The following is an 18,710-nucleotide window of genomic DNA, read 5'->3' as shown; positions in this document are numbered from 1 at the left end:
TCCGGGAAGTGCAGCGGGCGATTCCCTGCCTACCAATGAGAGGGTTGCAGGTTCAAGCCCCTGTGTTACCTCCAGCTTGGTCAGATATCCATACAGGCACAATTGGCTGTGTCTGCAGGTGGGGAGCCGGATTAAGGGTATGTGTCCTGGTCGTTGCACTAGCGCCTCCTCTGGTTGGGCGGGGGCGCCTGTTCGTGCCTGTTCGGGGGGGGGAGGGTACTGGAGGCAATAGCGGGGTTGTCCTCTCTCGCCGGCCCTCTTCGCCGTCGCGCTCGAATCCCTTGCTCTAAAAATACGTAGTCACCCAAGCCTCACAGGTTTGGAGGTCGGTGGCATTGAAACGCGTATCAGTTTGTATGCCGACGACGTAATATTATATTTACATAATTCAGAAAAATCGATCCCCATTCTCCTAGAATTATTGACTTCTTTCGGTAAGCTGTCTGGATATACAATTAACTGGACAAAGAGTGACTTTATGCCTCTCTCGGACGTTTTCACACCCGGCTTTCTGGAAAATCTCCCATTCAAATTGGCCAAGGAACGCCTCATCTATCTTGGCATAACCCTACCCAGAGATCCGAAACTAATATTTAAGTTGAATTTTGATGATTTTGTTTTAAGACTTAAACAGTGTATAGAAAACTGGAAAATTCTGCCTTTGTCCATGATTGGTCGAATAAATTCCATTAAGATGGTTTCACTTCCCAGGTTCCTTTATTTATGTCAAAACCTTCCTATCTTTCTTCCACTGGTTTTCTTTAAAAAACTGGACTCTATAATTATGTCTTACATCTGGAACTATAAAAACCATAGAATCTCGAAAATTCATTTACAAAAACCTAAGCTTGAAGGAGGGCTGGCCTTACCAGTATTCAGGCACTACTACTGGGCTGCTAATGCTAGGGCTCTAATGTTTTGGCCTCAGGGGACCCCTGGTAATCTGTCTCCCGGGGCTCCCCTGTGGCTGAAAATGGAGGCCAGCTCTACCGGCAACTCTTCACTGCCAGCTATGCTATTTGCTAGGTTGGAGAACCCTGGGACCTTGGGAAGTCTATGTTTTGTTGTGAAAAACTCTGTTAGAATTTTAAACCAAATTAGGAGTGTTTTGAGTTTACCGGATGTTTCTGTACATACGCCAATTTGTTTTAATCACACTTTTCTGCCTCCATGGTCAGACAAAAACTACCATGCTTGGAGTGAGAAGGGGCTAGTCTCCATCAAAGATCTATACATAGATGGCCATTTTTCATCCTTTGAGCTACTAAAGAGGAAGTTTGAACTGCCCGGCACAAACTGGCTCAGATTTTTGCAACTTAGAAACTATGTTCGGTCCAAGATTCGCTCTTTTGAAGTGCTTCCAAATGAACATGCCTTTTTCGATGTACTGCTGAGCCCTCCTCACTCCAAGCATCTTATTTCTAGATTTGTATGTCTGTTCCACAATTGTACCACAGCCTCTACTGAGAGGATTAGAGAAGCTTGGCAGGGGGAACTTGGCATTGACTTGTCTGATATTCTATGGAATAGGAGTCTGTCTGTGATACAACTCTGTTCAGTTAATAGTAGACACCAACTGATTCAATTTAAAGTCACCCACCGTCTTCACTATTCTAACCATAAGTTGCACAGGATTTACCCGTCTGTCTCACCACTGTGTGACAGGTGTCGTGTATCGGAGGGCACTCTGTCTCATGCTTTTTGGTTTTGCCCTTCACTGACTGAGTTCTGGGCCAAAGTATTCGACTGGTACTCTAAGGCCTACAGGGTGACCCTTCAACCGGAGGCAGAGCTTGCCATCTTTGGCTGCTCTGACTCATCTTTGAGTTTTTCTACAGCTGTGCAGCAAGCTCTGACACAGGGGACAATCGTTGCCAAGAAACGTATCCTACAGGAATGGAAGTCCCCTTCCCCACCATCTTTTCAGCTATGGCTGGCGGGTATGACTTCTGTCATACGGATGGAGAGACTTAGGTTCCTGAGAATCAATTCACTCTGGAGATTTTCGGTTGTTTGGGGCCCGTTCCTGGCCTACCTTGACGAGGTCAGGGATGATGAGTGACTTGTGTGGGACCCTATGCCATGTATAAGTTTTACAAGCACTTCCATTGTTGTGATATTGGAGTGTGCGTGTGTGTGTGTGTGTGTGTGTGTGTGTGGGTGTGTGTATGTGTATATATATTACGTTTATTTTATTTTTTTGTCTAATTTGTTGTTTTTTGTGTGTTTGTTATTTGTGAAAAAGAAAATAGAGGGAGACCGTACATTCTGAGTTATTTATTGTTTCATTGGAGATTGTGATTGTTTGATTACAACCAATGTGTACTGTACTCTACCTTGCAAATAAAAACACTTAAATGGAGGCAATAGCGAGGGTACAATAGCGAGGGTACTGGAGGCAATAGCGTGATCCTCCCACCTGCTACGTCTTGCCGGTGAAACTCCTCGCTGTCAGGTGAAAAGAAGCGCACATGTATCGGAGGAGCAGAGGGGGTGAAGCAATGACCGGGACAGCGTAACAGGGAATTGGCCAAGTACAACTGGGGAGAAAACTGGGGGGAAATTCAGAAAACAAGAAGAAAAATACAAAAAGAAACAAGCATACCTACGTAAAAGCATGTGATCTGACACATGACTATAAAGCATGTGTGTACTGCAGAGCTGTTCAAGAGCAAGAGCCTCTGACAATTTCCAACCATAATCTATAATCCGGATGTGTAAATGACTAAATAGATCAACACTGCTTGTGTAAGCCCACTTAATTGTGTGGTTAAAACATGGCTCAGTGTCTACAAGAGACTCTAAATATTTAAATATTTGGAAGCTAAACTGAAATGTACCACTTTACTTTACTTTATTGGCATTTAGCAGACACCACTTGTGCTTGCATTTTTAATTTGAGTATTTCTCTAGCAGTTTCTGTTTGCCCACTTGAGATGGGATCCTGCTGCACGTACGCGAGTCAACTCACAGCCCCAACACGACGGCTCAAGCTCCATTTGACAACTGCTAAACAAAACAATAACTGTTGGAGAGAAAACGAGATAAGGTGTAAAGTCACCTAAAGGCAAAGTTCAGCCAATGTTCAAAATGGCTCCTTTGTTTATAACTGAGTATAAACTGATTTTCCTCCTTTTCTAAAAAAAACATATTTTTAGTAAGCAGCAAACAAGCTAGCGTATCAACTGACATTCATGATCATCCTGTCTGTCTGCTGTGCTTTCTTACTATGGGAGATGAAGGAAGCAGTAATTAAACATCATGTAGACATCAGGCCCTTGCTGCTGAGAGACAACAAATCTCTGGAAAGTCTGCAATAAGGACTAAGCAGAAAGTTCTCTTCGTTGACTTGAGGGACCAATGATACAGGGGGGCATGATAAGGAGGTGGGTGGCTTGCTGACAATGTGTTGCTTTTATGCGCCCTGCCTGGCACGCTGCATGGCCACCATGTGGTTGGGTGCTGTGGCCTGGCACACTGCATGGCCACCATGTGGTTGGGTGCTGTGGCCCTCCAGAGGGGGCTGAGGGCACAAGGGCAGCTCTTTACTCCAGAGCCCAGCTGTCCTCTTTGAAATGCCAGCGGGAGCGAGGGAGGGAGGCCATTTGAGGCCATGGATCATGGCCGAATAGGGGAAAGAAACAGGCTTGTCTCGGAAAACGATGGCACAAAGGCGTACAGTATAAGTGACACGCGTTTTCAAAAGGAATGTCTAGGCAAGCGATCTATAAGTCACTCTGTAGAGGCGGCCTCAAACACAAAGCCATCTGGTTCCCCCTTTTTTCTTTCGTCACCGATTTGTCATGTTGCCCCCTCAAGTTGAGACTTGAGGGGGCCATTAAAAACACTGTCACCTCAAACCCATATTCTCTGGGACACACCTGCAGCAGGTGACCTACTACAGTGCTTAAAATAAAAACATCTGTGAATTAATGGACAATAACTATCGCTCGCTCTGGTAACATGTGGCAGCAGGTGCATTAGCCAGGAGTGTTGATTGAGTCATTACAGAGATTGGCATGAATTGCATTGGAACAAGTAAGAGAGGACTGAAGAAATCTACCTACTGTATCTCTCCTGGGCTTGTTACTAAAAGAAATAAATTATTCATTACTCATACTTAGCGTTAAAAGTTCAGTGTTCTTGTCATCCTTTTGCTTAACAAATCAACTGGAAACTGGGAATACTGGGAATGCTAGACTTTTCCCCATGCTTCTCCTTAGACTCTAAAGCTGCATACCATCACTTGTTCTAAGTAATGGTGGTTGATACTCATACATTCACAGACGCATACGCAAGAACGCACACACAGAAACACAATTTCATCCATATACTTACACACTCAACACATGCGCACAACCCAGACATGACCCAGACACTTGGGCCCTCTTGGGTTTTTGTCACTCCACACATAAGGTCTGTCACTTCATTGCACCCCAAGAGAAAACTCAACACCCCCGCTTCGGTCCAGACCACTGTATCGTACAACTGGCACCGGCTGATGGACAGCACCAAAGGAGCCGCTAATGGGGGGAAAAGAGGGAGCAGTTTTGCATTAGCGGGCTGTCCAATACCCTTGAATGTTTCTTTGTGGTTGGTGAGTGACGCCTTACAGCTGCCGGCGACCATGTCAGGGGAAGAAAAGGGAGGACTGTAGGCCTTGATGTGACTCGAGTCAAGCGGTCTTATTTCAATTTGGAGTAATTAAAAGGGCTCATTTTACTGTGATCCTACCGTGACAAGAGACAGACTTCACGGATCATCATTCTTTACTGTAGCATGTAACATTACAAGTGAATAAGTCAAACAGCAGGAGTGCATGACGGAAACAGATGGTTCAATGCAAGCTGTGCAGAGTCTGCTACCCAGGACAGGTCAAGGTTTAGCGGGACCGAGAGATTCGCTCACCTCATTGGTTGAGTCCGAAGAGCCGTTTTCAGATCCTCCACCACCTTGTTCCTCATTTCCATCTCCTCCTCATCGAAGGCAAACAGGGTCTGCATCTAGAGAATTTGGGGGGAAATGAGGATGTAATTGAATGGAAAAACAGTTGATTGATATCAGTGGAATTTGGCTGTGAGGTGCCAATGGACAAGTTAACGGCTGGCATGAATACTGTATTTTTCACTTTTAATTAAGAGTTCTTTCAAATAGTGGTGTCTACTGGAACAACATGCAATTCAACACAAGAATGCTAATCTTAACTTGGCAGCAGACTAGTATATACACACTATATTTCCTCCCCTTTACAAGCGTGTGTGTTTGTTTAAATTGCGCGCGCCTAGCAGCACAGATAATCAGAACCTAATTAGCAGGTTTATGTTTCAGGCACCACAAATCAAACAGATCACGTCTTTTTTTCCCTTTCAATGCCATTTTCCTATTAAAGAGCGGTTTGAAGATATACAACATGTAGTCCTGCAGGCAATTAGCTCCAATCAAGCCTGCAACAAATGCTGAAACAAATGGGGCAGATCATTAGAAAAAACATACACCAGTACTAGTGTTAATGGATTTTTGCGTCACTTAAAGACTCCCTTCAACAACATCAAAGGGTGGTTGCGTTCCCATTAGTCAGGGGCGCTGGGCTTCTGTTTAGCCTCTCCAGGCGTTTTCCATGGCAGCTCACTGCCAAGCGCTAAGGTTCAACCTCTGTGTGTTTTAGCAACGTAGTAAAAAGCTAGTCGCAGTGGCATGCCTATAAGATACATTTGATTGAAAGTGACCCCATTTTCCAACCCTCAAGCACCCCTTAAAAAGATATAAAGGGCAAAGTTGGGTGCAAATATTCCATGGTTGTGAAGTGTTTGAGAAAAAGCAATAGTTAACTAGAGAAGTTAGCAACCCCCGTGTTTGACTGCCTAACAACTACTCTGCGCTGTCCGCTGAGTGAAAGTGTTTAACCTAGAAACAGTGCAGTCAAAACATCCATCGTGTCGACTTAGCTTCAAGTCCAGATGGTTCCGAGATGCCTTGCCAAGAAGTAAAGGCCCTGGCTCCCGTTTCTCTAAATGAATATATTCATAGTCAATGGGAATTTGGACACAACAAGTGTCGGGGAGAGTGAATGATTTGGTCGTGCTGTGAGCCAGTTCAGTTCACCGTGTCAATGAGTCTAGCCAAATGGCTCCTCTCTACATCTGCTGTTTGTATGTTCATGCTAACCTGTAGCCAAGATGCACATAAGGATACTATTATAGCCAGTTGGTAAACCAGCAGAAGGTATTTCCTACCACCTGAGATGGGAAGTTCCCTACAGAACTAGATTTCTGCCTTCAAGCTAGTCGTCAGTGTTAATTGAGTGAGTGAGACATAACTCAACTTTCTGCTCATCAAAACCTTAACTTGGATCAGTTGTGTCAGTGATGAGACAAGACAAATGCTCATGTAATATAAATCAAAGTAAACAGCACTATTTTAACTAAAATGCTCGTGCAAATTTAGACACCAATGGGCAATGTAAAAAGCGGACAAAACTCCTATACTGTTCTCTTGTTCATATCAAGCCAAAAACTCGATATAGAAATGGAGGGGAAGGGGGGAAAGGGGAGGCAGGCAGAATAAAAGGAGAATAACATACATTTTCCCACTCTTTAGTGGTCATACTTTTTTCTCTCTTCCCCCATTTTCTCCCAATTTGTAATTGGCCAATTCCCCTGCTAGGGTCAGTAGGGTCAGGGTGTCCCAGTCATGCTCCACCCCCTCTGCCGATCTGGGGAGGATTGTAGACTAGCACATACAGGTACTTCCTTCGATACATGTGCAGTCGCCAGCAGCTTCTATTCACCTGACAGCGAAGACAGGACGTAGCGCATGGGAGGATCACGCTAATCCCCTCAGTTCTCCTCCCCCCTGAACAGGTGCCCCGACTGACCAGAGGAGGCACTAGTGCAGTGACCAGGACATATAACCTTAATCCGGCTTCCCACACGTAGACACAGTCAATTGTGCCTGTATGGACCAAGCCGGAGGTAACACGGGGGCTCAAACCTGCGACCCTCATGTTGGTAGGCAGGCAGGGAATCTACCACTGCACTACCTGGACGTCCTGGTCATAAGTTTTCTTGTATTCTGGCTAGGGCTGTCGCGGTCATCGCATGACCGCAGTTATACACTCACGTCATGCACACCACAGAAAGCGTGGACAAAATAGCCTACTCTCCAGTTGAGTTGAATGTGTTGGTGGCAGGGAAACCCCCATTTTTCCCGCGTGTAAAAAAAAGAGTCACCCAGGACAGTGAATGTAGTCTGCGAATCACAAGCATGATTTAGTGGAGCGAGGTAAAAAGCGCTGGTATGTGAGGACAGGACAGCCTGAAGCAGGTGCCCGGAGGGAGAGTGAGAAGCGCACACACACCTCTCCACTGTCGTGAGAGTTATTGCCCAGTGCCACACACGTTTTATGCTGCATTGTTTTCTCATCAAGGCAATGTTGATGAGATATTGCCTCATTTTTGTGTCCGCAAATGCAGATAGGAGCGTGCATGCTGTCTGTGTTTCAATAACGAATGTTGATAGGAGCGTGCATGCTGTCTGTGTTTCAATAAAGAAATGCTGATAGGAGTGTGCATGCTGTCTGTGTTTCAATAACGAATGCAGATAGGAGTGTGCATGCTGTCTGTGTTTCAATAACGAATGCAGATAGGAGCGTGCATGCTGTCTGTGTTTCAATAAAGAAATGCTGATAGGAGTGTGCATGCTGTCTGTGTTTCAATAAAGAAATGCTGATAGGAGTGTGCATGCTGTCTGTGTTTCAATAAAGAAATGCTGATAGGAGTGTGCATGCTGTCTGTGTTTCAATAACGAATGCAGATAGGAGCGTGCATGCTGTCTGTGTTTCAATAACGAATGCAGATAGGAGTGTGCATGCTGTCTGCGTTTCAATAACGAATGCAGATAGGAGTGTGCATGCTGTCTGCGTTTCAATAACGAATGCAGATAGGAGCGTGCATGCTGTCTGTGTTTCAATAACGAATGCAGATAGGAGCGTGCATGCTGTCTGTGTTTCAATAAAGAAATGCTGATAGGAGTGTGCATGCTGTCTGCGTTTCAATAACGAATGCTGATAGGAGTGTGCATGCTGTCTGTGTTTCAATAACGAATGCAGATAGGAGTGTGCATGCTGTCTGTGTTTCAATAACAAATGCAGATAGGAGTGTGCATGCTGTCTGTGTTTCAATAAAGAAATGCTGATAGGAGTGTGCATGCTGTCTGTGTTTCAATAACGAATGCTGATAGGAGTGTGCATGCTGTCTGTGTTTCAATAAAGAAATGCTGATAGAAGCGTGCATGCTGTCTGTGTTTCAATAAAGAAATGCTGATAGGAGCGTGCATGCTGTCTGTGTTTCAATAAAGAAATGCTGATAGGAGTGTGCATGCTGTCTGTGTTTCAATAAAGAAATGCTGATAGGAGTGTGCATGCTGTCTGTGTTTCAATAAAGAAATGCTGATAGGAGCGTGCATGCTGTCTGTGTTTCAATATAGAAATGCTGATAGGAGCGTGCATGCTGTCTGTGTTTCAATATAGAAATGCTGATAGGAGTGTGCATGCTGTCTGTGTTTCAATATAGAAATGCTGATAGGAGCGTGCATGCTGTCTGTGTTTCAATATAGAAATTCTGATAGGAGCGTGCATGCTGTCTGTGTTTCAATAAAGAAATGCTGATAGGAGTGTGCATGCTGTCTGTGTTTCAATAAAGAAATGCTGATAGGAGCGTGCATGCTGTCTGTGTTTCAATATAGAAATGCTGATAGGAGCGTGCATGCTGTCTGTGTTTCAATAAAGAAATGCTGATACTGTAGGAGCGTGCATGCTGTCTGTGTTTCAATAAAGAAATGCTGATAGGAGCGTGCATGCGGTCTGTGTTTCAATAACGAATGCAGATAGGAGCGTGCATGCTGTCTGTGTTTCAATAAAGAAATGCTGATAGGAGCGTGCATGCGGTCTGTGTTTCAATAACGAATACGTCCTTGCGACGTGCCTGTTGAATACCGACCAATTAAATATTCCTGCTGGCTGCTGCAAAGTCGACCTCTTATTGAGTGTGTTTACATGCACACTAATAAAGCGTTTATTATGGGATTTCTAGAGTTACCGGATTATCAAACGGTCATGTAAACAGCATCCTTTACCGGATAAAGGCCGTTATCAGTTTATGAGAAAACTGATAAACACACCTAGGTTTCTGCTGAATCACAAGGTTTATTCATTGATTGCAATGACTATATAGAGTACTACAGGAATAAATGCAATTGAAACCAATTGAACCAATTATTTTATAACATCTTTTTGTTGTTGTTGCGGTAACCGCGACGGTTTGATTGGCTCCGCTAATTTGCACGGTATGGAAAAAAGCAATACCATGGCAGCCCTAATTCTGGCAATACATCTTTGTCTTGTCTTCTATCCGCCTCTATCACATGTTTTGCTGTCATTTTAAAGTGTGAACTAATTGTGATGTGAGCATATATTCTCGCAACCCTTTTGGAGAGCTTCATATTTGTAGAGTGGAAAGGTTATACCAGATGCCAATGTTTGCTTGTTAGTTATCATGCTTTCTTTTGACATCACAACTAAGCCACATATTCTTAGCCTTAGGCCAAGCATTTTGTCCACTGAGAGTCAAGTCACTATTTATGGTTGTGCAGTTTTCTCACAACAGAAGGATTATATCAACATTACAACCTTTGTGTAATGTTACACATTTCTTTGGAGCTCCAAATAAGCCATGGCAGATTGAGTCAGCGGTGACAGAAATGCGGCTTCTTAACATTGCTGCCAATGGCTCCTCGCCTCTGTGCTGAATTTCTTCAGAAACCTCTGTCCTAGTGGGAATTTAAAAGCTAGTGTGCTAGCTTGGACACAGCAGGTTTACAGAAACTTTTGTCAGAATCACAGGGGCTCGAGTTTTGACTTATCCCTCGGTGGCCAACGAAAAAACCTCCAGGTCTGACAGGGTTTTATGAATGAACATGAACGAGCAGGTTGTAATCTCTCCAGGCGGCAAGGCGAAAATGAGCTCATCCAATAAGTCAGCTACCGTGGAAGGGCTGTCCCGGGTGAGCTCGCCCAGTAGCCAAGACATGAAGTCACGGCGGAGTGGAGCGGAGCACCTCCACACTTTAAAGTGCGCTCCTGTCATGATGCTGTCTGGAGCTCCGCAGTGGAGAAAATGGAAGACTGATAGTCGGAGTGGAAATAGAAGGCAGGAAGGGGAGGAAATTGGTCGGAGCTATGGTGAATAAGAGAGACTTGGCTGATGTGGGGATTGAACAAGAGAACACTTGTGTTTGTGTAAAAAGAACAAAAGAAAAAAGAAAGAGGTAGAGAATGCAAAAAACAATCCATCTTAACACGTCACATAAAATCTTAATTCTCTTAAAACGTAAGGTAAGGTAAAGTAGAAAGAAATCAGCCACTGGTGTAAGATAATTCACTTGTTTCCAATGCAAATCAATTTGTTTTGAGAATCTTCTTGGAAGTGTCATTTTATTATAGTATCACACTGCAATGATCTGTCTGATACTGAGAGAAGTGTCATTTTATTATAGTATCACACTGCAATGATCTGTCTGATACTGAGATTGGAAACAAGTGGAATTGTCTCATCGCACTGGCACATTTTTCACTTGCTATAATGCAGATCCTTTTTTTTACAGTGGACTGGAGATCGTAAAAAAAAGAGAGAGAGACACAAGGCTGACTAATAGCAGAGAGGCACCACTACGGCCCGGACGGATTTCAAATTCTTGGCAACTCACAAATCAGCACTTTCTCCTGACAGCACTGTAAATGTATGTGTGTGCGAGGCGAGCTGCCGGAGCCTTTCGGAGAATGACACTAGAATTGTTTCTCCAGACGTCGACGCTGAGCTCAGGTACCGGTTTCAAAAATGGCTCATTTTTCGTCCCCAAAAGTCAGGCCAATAAACAAAAACAGCTGTAAAAATAGCAAACTTAAACATGGCTTGTTGCTACAGGCGTGTTTGCCAGAAAAACAAACAACTTGGCAATAAACAGATATTAAAAGTCATTACTTTTTTGGCCCTCTGCTCGTGGGGATCTGCGTGAATTACGGTTGAACAGTTTGTGTATGAAGAGTTTGTGTACTCCTTGGCCTGGAAAAGACTTGTAAACGTCCAAATTGGTTGGCGGTTTTGGCCAGGTATGACACAGAAAGAGAGAAAAAAGTTCATTACTGACATGGGAGCTCTTCCTGGAGCTGTAAGACTTTGTCCTAAATACTATAAAGTGATTTGTCGAGTCAAACCTCATGCTTATGTGTCATTCTTGAAGAGTTAGCCCTAAGATGTCAGTTTTTATGATGTTCAAACGTTCACAACTGACATATCGCTGTCATATCCACCCTGGCACTTAAACCTTCTTTGCCAAAAACAAGCTTGTTCTCCACACCAGAGCAGGTATTCAAGATCCTTGCAGATGGTTTTTCACTCACACAACCAAATGATAATCAGATAACCGCATAGATGTCTGAAATAATGCTCCGTTTATGTATGTACACCGCTTTCTGATGAGATCATGCTGTTTTTATTGGCAGCCATATAGGCTAAAAATAATGAATATTGCCATCCTGGCTTCTCTCAGCTCCTCCGACAGGCATTCCCACTGACTCAACTGCTGAGTGGTTAAATAGCCTGTTTGTCATCGCTCTGTGTGTGTGTGTGTGTGTGTGTGTGTGTGTGTGTGTGTGTGTGTGTATGTGTGTGTGTGTGTGTGTGTGTGTGTGTGTGTGTGTGTGTGTGTGTGTGTGTGTGTGTGTGTGTGTGTGTGTGTGTGTGTGTGTGTGTGTGTGTGTGAACGGCGGGGTCGCAAGGAAGGAATGTGGCCCTGTGAACACAGCAGAGTGCAGTCAGCACGGATATTACTAAAAAAGCGAGCCAAGACAGAAGTTGGAGGAACAGCGACCGAGGGAACGGTGACCTCTTCATAATGGAGGCGAGGGGCCGAAATCTATCCAAGCATACTGTAATGGTGCGATCACAGGAATGCTGGCTTGTGTGGGAATTTCGACAGAGACAGACAGACATTCAGACAGATACAGACAGACATTCAGACAGAGACAGACAGACATTCAGACAGAAACAGACAGACATTCAGACAGAGACAGACAGACATTCAGACAGAGACAGACAGACATCCAGACAGAGACAGACAGACATTCAGACAGAGACAGACAGACATCCAGACAGAGACAGACAGACATCCAGACAGAGACAGACAGACATTCAGACAGAAACAGACAGACATTCAGACAGAGACAGACAGACATCCAGACAGAGACAGACAGACAGACATTCAGACAGAGACAAACATTCAGACAGAGACAGACAGACATTCAGACAGAGACAAACATTCAGACAGAGACAGACAGACAGTCAGACATTCAGACAGAGACAGACAGACAGTCAGACATTCAGACAGAGACAGACAGACATTCAGACAGAGACAGACAGACATTCAGACAGAGACAGACAGACATTCAGACAGAGACAGACAGACATTCAGACAGAGACAGACAGACATTCAGACAGAGACAGACAGACATTCAGACAGAGACAGACAGACATTCAGACAGAGACAGACAGACAGACAGTCAGACATTCAGACAGAGATTCAGACAGAGACAGACAGACGTTCAGACAGAGACAGACAGAGATTCAGACAGAGACAGACAGACATTCAGACAGAGACAGACAGACGTTCAGACAGAGACAGACAGACATTCAGACAGAGACAGACAGACATTTAGACAGAGACAGACAGACATTCAGACAAAGACAGACATTCAGACAGAAACAGACATACATTCAGACAGAGCCAGACAGACATTTAGACAGAGACAGACATTCAGACAGAGACAGACAGACATTCAGACAAAGACAGACATACATTCAAACAGAGGAGACTTACAGCAGCCATGGAGTTGATGCGGTCGATGTAGTAATCGGGCCAGCTGGTGGCCAGCTTGTTGGGGTCCTCTTGCTCCTGTACGTAGACACAAAGATGGAAAGCTTGAGACTAACAGAAAATGATATGATATAATGATGACAGCATAGCTCTGTTGGCTTAACGTTGTTGGGAAGTTGGGAACCCACAGTTTGCATTATTTAAAGCTTAACTGTCAACAGTCTATATACATTTATTACATATTTATATTTTCCCAGCAGTAAGATATATTTCTACATTTTGCTCCCCGAACTCCTTCATCCCAAGACTCTTGCCTCAGCTCCATTCCTCAACACTCGCATGAACAGACCATAAACGGATCAGGCAGGCCAGTCCATAATAACTGGGTCACAACAGCTCAAGACTATTCACTTGTCTTAGCATTTATTACATGGGGGGAGAGAGAGAGAGAGAGAGAGAGAGAGAGAGAGAAACACCGCCTAAAGGAACGGAGTGCACTTCACAATGGCTTTCGATAGCTCTGTCTGAAACCAATTTGTCTTGACCAATCGGAGGGAGCGCGATGCCACGAGCAGACCGAGGCACGGGGGAATATGGAGACGATGCTGCTCGTTCACATCTGCTATTGCTTAGCCGGGGCTTGGAGCGCTGGTGGAACGTTCTTGTTATTGTTGTCGTTACTGTGCGCACGTCAACGAGAGCTGGATACTCAGGGAGAGGTGGAAAACAGCGAACCGTCTGAGGAGCGGCACTTTTAGGGTCGCATCATGTCGTTTTGTACGAGAAGAAGAAGATAGTTTTCTGCAGAAGCTTTGAAAGCATTTCAGATCTCGCTCTTTTGCTGCAAAATGAACTGAGGAAAGAGGAAACCCACAAATGTCAATGTAGCGGGAGGGTAGGACCATCGCAGACAAAGAGCTACTTGCTAGTCTCAGGGCTCCATTTATTCAACACTAAAGCCATGTCATAAACATTACTGACATTTCAGAGGTTCAAATGTCCTTCCTTCATAAAGCCTCTCGACTCACCTACATAAAGCTCCGAGAACAGTTTACTGAGGTTTCATGCAAAGTTAGTTGGATCAATCAATTGAAAAGTGCAGCGTGGACACAGATATAAGTGAACACCATGGTAATATAACAACATGGAACGACCAAACAAACATTCCATGGCAGTACATTTGATTCAAAATGAGGCTCCCCTAACAGATTAGTTCGGAAAGTAAATTATATGATGCATGGAGAATCAACTATTTGATGGCAGATGTCAGGGCCAAAATAATCTTTCCGATATATCTTACAAGACTGTATTCAAGTGCTACTGTATGACAAGTTCACTCACTGCATTCATGCTGCAGCGAGGACTTATCAGTTCTCTCTGTGCTCACTCCCTGATACTGTAAATCGGTATTTAATGCCACCTAATAGCTTCCCTTTCTAAAAATCAACAATGTTTCCATAGTAGCGCTATACACACCTAGCACAACAAAGGAACTTTTCTGATGATAAAGCCAGACAAAAGCCATCTCTGGCATAAGCCTGAATTGTTTGTCATCAGAGATCAAATGCGCTTATGAGCTCCGGTAACCCATTGACCTACAGCTTTGGACACAAAAATAGGCTGTAAAATCATAGCAGCTCATTCCCTGACTTCTGAACGATGAATGAGGTAGACTATACGGTCAAGCAGAACAATGAAACTACACTGCAGTCATGGATTTCAGTGCTTGCAATGGCCATTGTTTCCGGTCTGCAGTATTAAAATTAAACAAAAACAATAGAACTCACTGTACTACTTGGTTTGCGTTTCCACTATTCTGCCGACACGCTCTGGACGTGTTGCCAGACAGATCCTGACGCTAAGATTAACAACTTAACTGCTTCTCTCCGGCCCTTCAGCTGCCGATACGCCTTCGAAAACACGTCGAGCCCAACGCAACATTTACCCTGGCAGTTTCACAAGCCAGAGTTAAGTACTGTCATTTTCCTCTTGTTGTGGGTTAAACGAGAGGTGATTACGAGACGGGCTTCATTTTGGGGGTTCTGGCGATAAAGGCCCATACACTGCCTGGATATTTGCCCTTTAAATAAGCTTTGTGAAAAGTGGAGTGATGATCAGTTTAGTAGTGTGAGGGGCTTTCTTGCTGGGAGTCAATCACAGTTGATGACTGGTATTAAAATCTAGTGATAAGAGACAGACTCCATACAGTGGGGCCTAATATGAATGAGAACATACATGTGGAGAGAGTTCAGACGTGTATGCACGCACTGTACACAAATTTGTGCATGTCCTGGTGCCTATGGTTCTCTTCTTCTTCTCTGGTTCTCTGGTGGAAATATTCCAGTCGCGTGCTCGGCTACAGCAGTCTAAGGTCAGGTATGTGAAGGTCTCAACCCCATCATTCTATTACAGCAATTACACACTTATTCTGCACTGTACATTCCCCTTGTCTGGCGACATTAAATATGCTTTACAACCCCTGTCCTGCAGCAATGGGAGCACAGGACAGTGTATCAGGTATATTTGTGTAAGGTCTTCCTCTTGTTACAACCATCTGTTGAGGGATATATTGTTTCGCCGAAGACCCGAGTAACCTGACTGAAGCTCGAGGTCAAGTTCATTTCACCGTGCATTTGGCAGGATATTGGGTTTGCAGGCACCTGGTGAAAGAGTAGATGAAATTACATGTTTCAGCTTCTTGATGTCATCCAGGTTTCAAAGCTCCAAAAAGGTCTCACTGATAAATTGTGCAGCTTGCAAATGCATTGCCATCATCCTATGCACATATCAATCATGAGCTTTCGAATCAGTTAACATTTCAGGAGCAAGAGGCTATAAGACCAAATACTCTATTTGCCACAGTTAAACCCAAAGCACTCTGAAGTGCCATGGCAGTTTCTACTGTTTGTTTGATTCTAAAAGTCATTCTCAACATGTGTGTCCCCCCAACAAGTCAAATTTCTTTTTTAACGATAGGAAGTAACTGAGATGAAAGAGAAGAAACATAATGCTAGACTTGAGGCTGCTGTTCAGGCTGGTCTCTGGCAACTTCAACATGTACTCGGTCATGACCCCATTACCCACACATACACACGACTCACAAGGCGTTCTGCAGAACGAAGCGTGTAACGCAGATCTGAGGACGGCACGTTTTCACTTTCATGTTATCCAAATCTTTGGGCTTTGGCAGCCGCCTCGGCCCGATCACTCCGACTGTAGTCCAATTGTTCTGGGTCTCAAATGGGCCACAATCCATGCCTTGGCTCTCTGCGGCTGGCTGGCTAACATGTTTCTCCCCGGTCTCTGGTTAGCGCTGGTGGGGCTCCTCGCATTCTGTTCCCATGTGCTCAGAGAGGCCCTGGGGGACCCTGGCTGAACTCTGGGGCATCTCTGGAGACGCGAGCCGTCCAAAACCATGACAGCGACGGGAACCAACACTATACCAAAGGGAATACCGCATACTCCGAGACCACTTCTTACATAACTGAGAGAACTCTAAAAGAATCCATTTGAAAAGAAGAAAACCTAATTAGGAGTATTTGTATTTGGCAAGAAACAAAACACGCATGGGGAATCTGACTTGAGATAGATCTCAAATCAAAGTCCTCTGTGGGTTTTTTGGTTGGGAAATAAAAACAAAATCAATAATGTGCTGCTGGCAACTTCAGATACTGATAGCTTTGATACAGATAACTAACTTCACCAATACTGGATCTGAATTACATTAGATGAAACCTTAGTGATCCCCTTGGTTGGGCAATGTCAAACATGTGTGATATCTATCAAATAGTTTGCCTGTGGCCGTTTGAGCACCTGTCATTGGAAGTTCACAAGTTCGATCCCTGAAACAGCAATGTGCCCATCTCCATCTTCCTATTAGGGATGTCACAATACTAGAATTTCTACTTCGATACCGATACCCAGGAAAATATCGATACTCGATACCACGGGAAGGGGGGGGTGATGACAAGAAGGGGGGGGGGGGGTGATGATCAAGAAGCATAAAAATAAAGTTAGACAGATGGATGGACAGATGTACACTTTTCCATAATCTAGGACTGATAAAACTTTGAATTTAGACAGCAGAGTATCCCTGCTCTAGCCATCAGAACACGTTTAGCTTGTTGAAGCAACAGATACCCAATGATAGGGAGGGAAAAATCAGTGATTTTTCATTAAAAGAAAGCACTGATGGTATCGAAACTGTTGCAAATGAGTATTGTATCCATTTAAAAATTTTAGTATTGATATTTTCGATACTACAGTATATCGATACCTGTTGCAAATGAGTATTGTATCCGATTCTAATTTTCAGTATTGATACTTTTCGATACTAATGATACTTTTGACAACCCTACTTCCTATACAGCACAGTAAGTGGACAAAGTAGCAGATGGGCAGCCCAACAGCTACTCTACAAAAGCACTTTGTTACAGCAAGACGGATGCATTATCTGTCATTTCAGGATGGGGAAAAGTCAACATTTTCTCCTTGTTCTCCGCGCCGGCTGTCACCACAATATGGCCTCTGTCCGAGCGACTGGGGGGATTGTCCGGCATTCCTACGGTCCGATCCCTCCGCGGGGAATATATATTTATGGAAGCCGGCATATGAAGTCTCACCCAGAGAGGCAGGAAACAGGAAACAGACAGGATGAATTCGGGGAGATTATGTAATGCTTCACCGCCTCGCCTCTCGCAGGTAGCCCGTGTTACACAAGCTTTAACGCACACTCGAGCATGACTCTGCCTGGGGGGTGCTTTATTTAAAGTGATGGCGATACCCAACATGGCTAAAAATGGGTGAACACCTAAGTTGCTGCCACTTCAGGACGGTTATGTTTGGGACTGGTTGCATGGTAATTTAGTTTGCAGCATTTCAAAATGAATGAATTTCTGCTTGGATGATTTAGAGAGCAAGGCTCATATTCTTATGAGAAAATCCTCTTTGGGGGGATAAGGACATTGGGTCATGGATCAGTGCTAGTCCTGTCAGTGCTTTGACACCGATGAAGAGTCATATTGTGTGATCACGGGTTGACAACGGAGTGTGTGTCGGTGTGCCCCTGCTAATGGGAGTCAGGAGACCTTGTTTGGCCCCAGGCACCCAACTATTAGGAGCCAATAGATGATGCATCTGCTTCTCTACCTGCAGGCTGCTGGGTACCAGTAAATAATATGCTGGCAAAAACAAGTACACACACACACACACACACACACACACACACACACACACAGGAATGCATTGCACTCACACAGACATATAGTCATGTGCTCTCTGATTCACTCACACTGGACACGTATACAACCATCTTCTCATAAACACACGCAGCTTCGCTCTCATTCTGTCTCTCTTCCAAACAAAATCACGCGCACACACACACGCACGCACGCACACACACACACACACACACACACACACACACACACACACACACACACACACACACACACACACACACACACACACACCTCACTGTGGCTGAGATCAGAGGTTCTGATATGGCTGGCTTATGTAAAGCCTGAAGGCCTCAACAAGATGTTCTAGTTAGTCATGGTACATTGAGAATCAGCCATATTTAGACTAATGGCCGCGCTCCACTACAGCCATCGGGCATCAGACATCGAAGGAATGATTCCTTTACCAGCAGTGAAAGATGCTCCACTAACGTTGCGTCTGCGTTGCACCCGATGTTTGCGTCCAAGCAAGAAAAATCGCAGAGGTTAAATTCTCAATGGCTGATGCATGCGTTCTGCGACTCCACCCACATTGAAATAAAGGGA

General features: G+C 44.4%; 1 protein-coding gene across 2 annotated transcripts in view; it reads right to left on the bottom strand.

Annotated features, from left to right (window-relative positions):
• The window catches only part of daam2 (dishevelled associated activator of morphogenesis 2), a gene marked incomplete at its 5' end in the record, with an annotated part of 77,632 nt that overhangs the window by 42,260 nt on the left and 16,662 nt on the right, over positions 1 to 18,710 (bottom strand). For both annotated transcript variants that reach the window (XM_083632645.1, XM_083632646.1), the window contains 2 exons: positions 4,909 to 5,003; positions 12,931 to 13,005. In XM_083632645.1, the coding sequence (XP_083488771.1) occupies positions 4,909 to 5,003; positions 12,931 to 13,005 (170 nt within the window). The remainder of the gene's footprint in view (positions 1 to 4,908; positions 5,004 to 12,930; positions 13,006 to 18,710) is intronic.

Source organism: Poromitra crassiceps, assembly GCF_964638095.1.
Source record: "Poromitra crassiceps genome assembly, chromosome: 3".
NCBI lineage: Eukaryota > Metazoa > Chordata > Actinopteri > Beryciformes > Melamphaidae > Poromitra > Poromitra crassiceps.
Note: the sequence above shows the minus strand (reverse complement) of the source record. Positions and strands in the feature narration are given on the sequence as shown.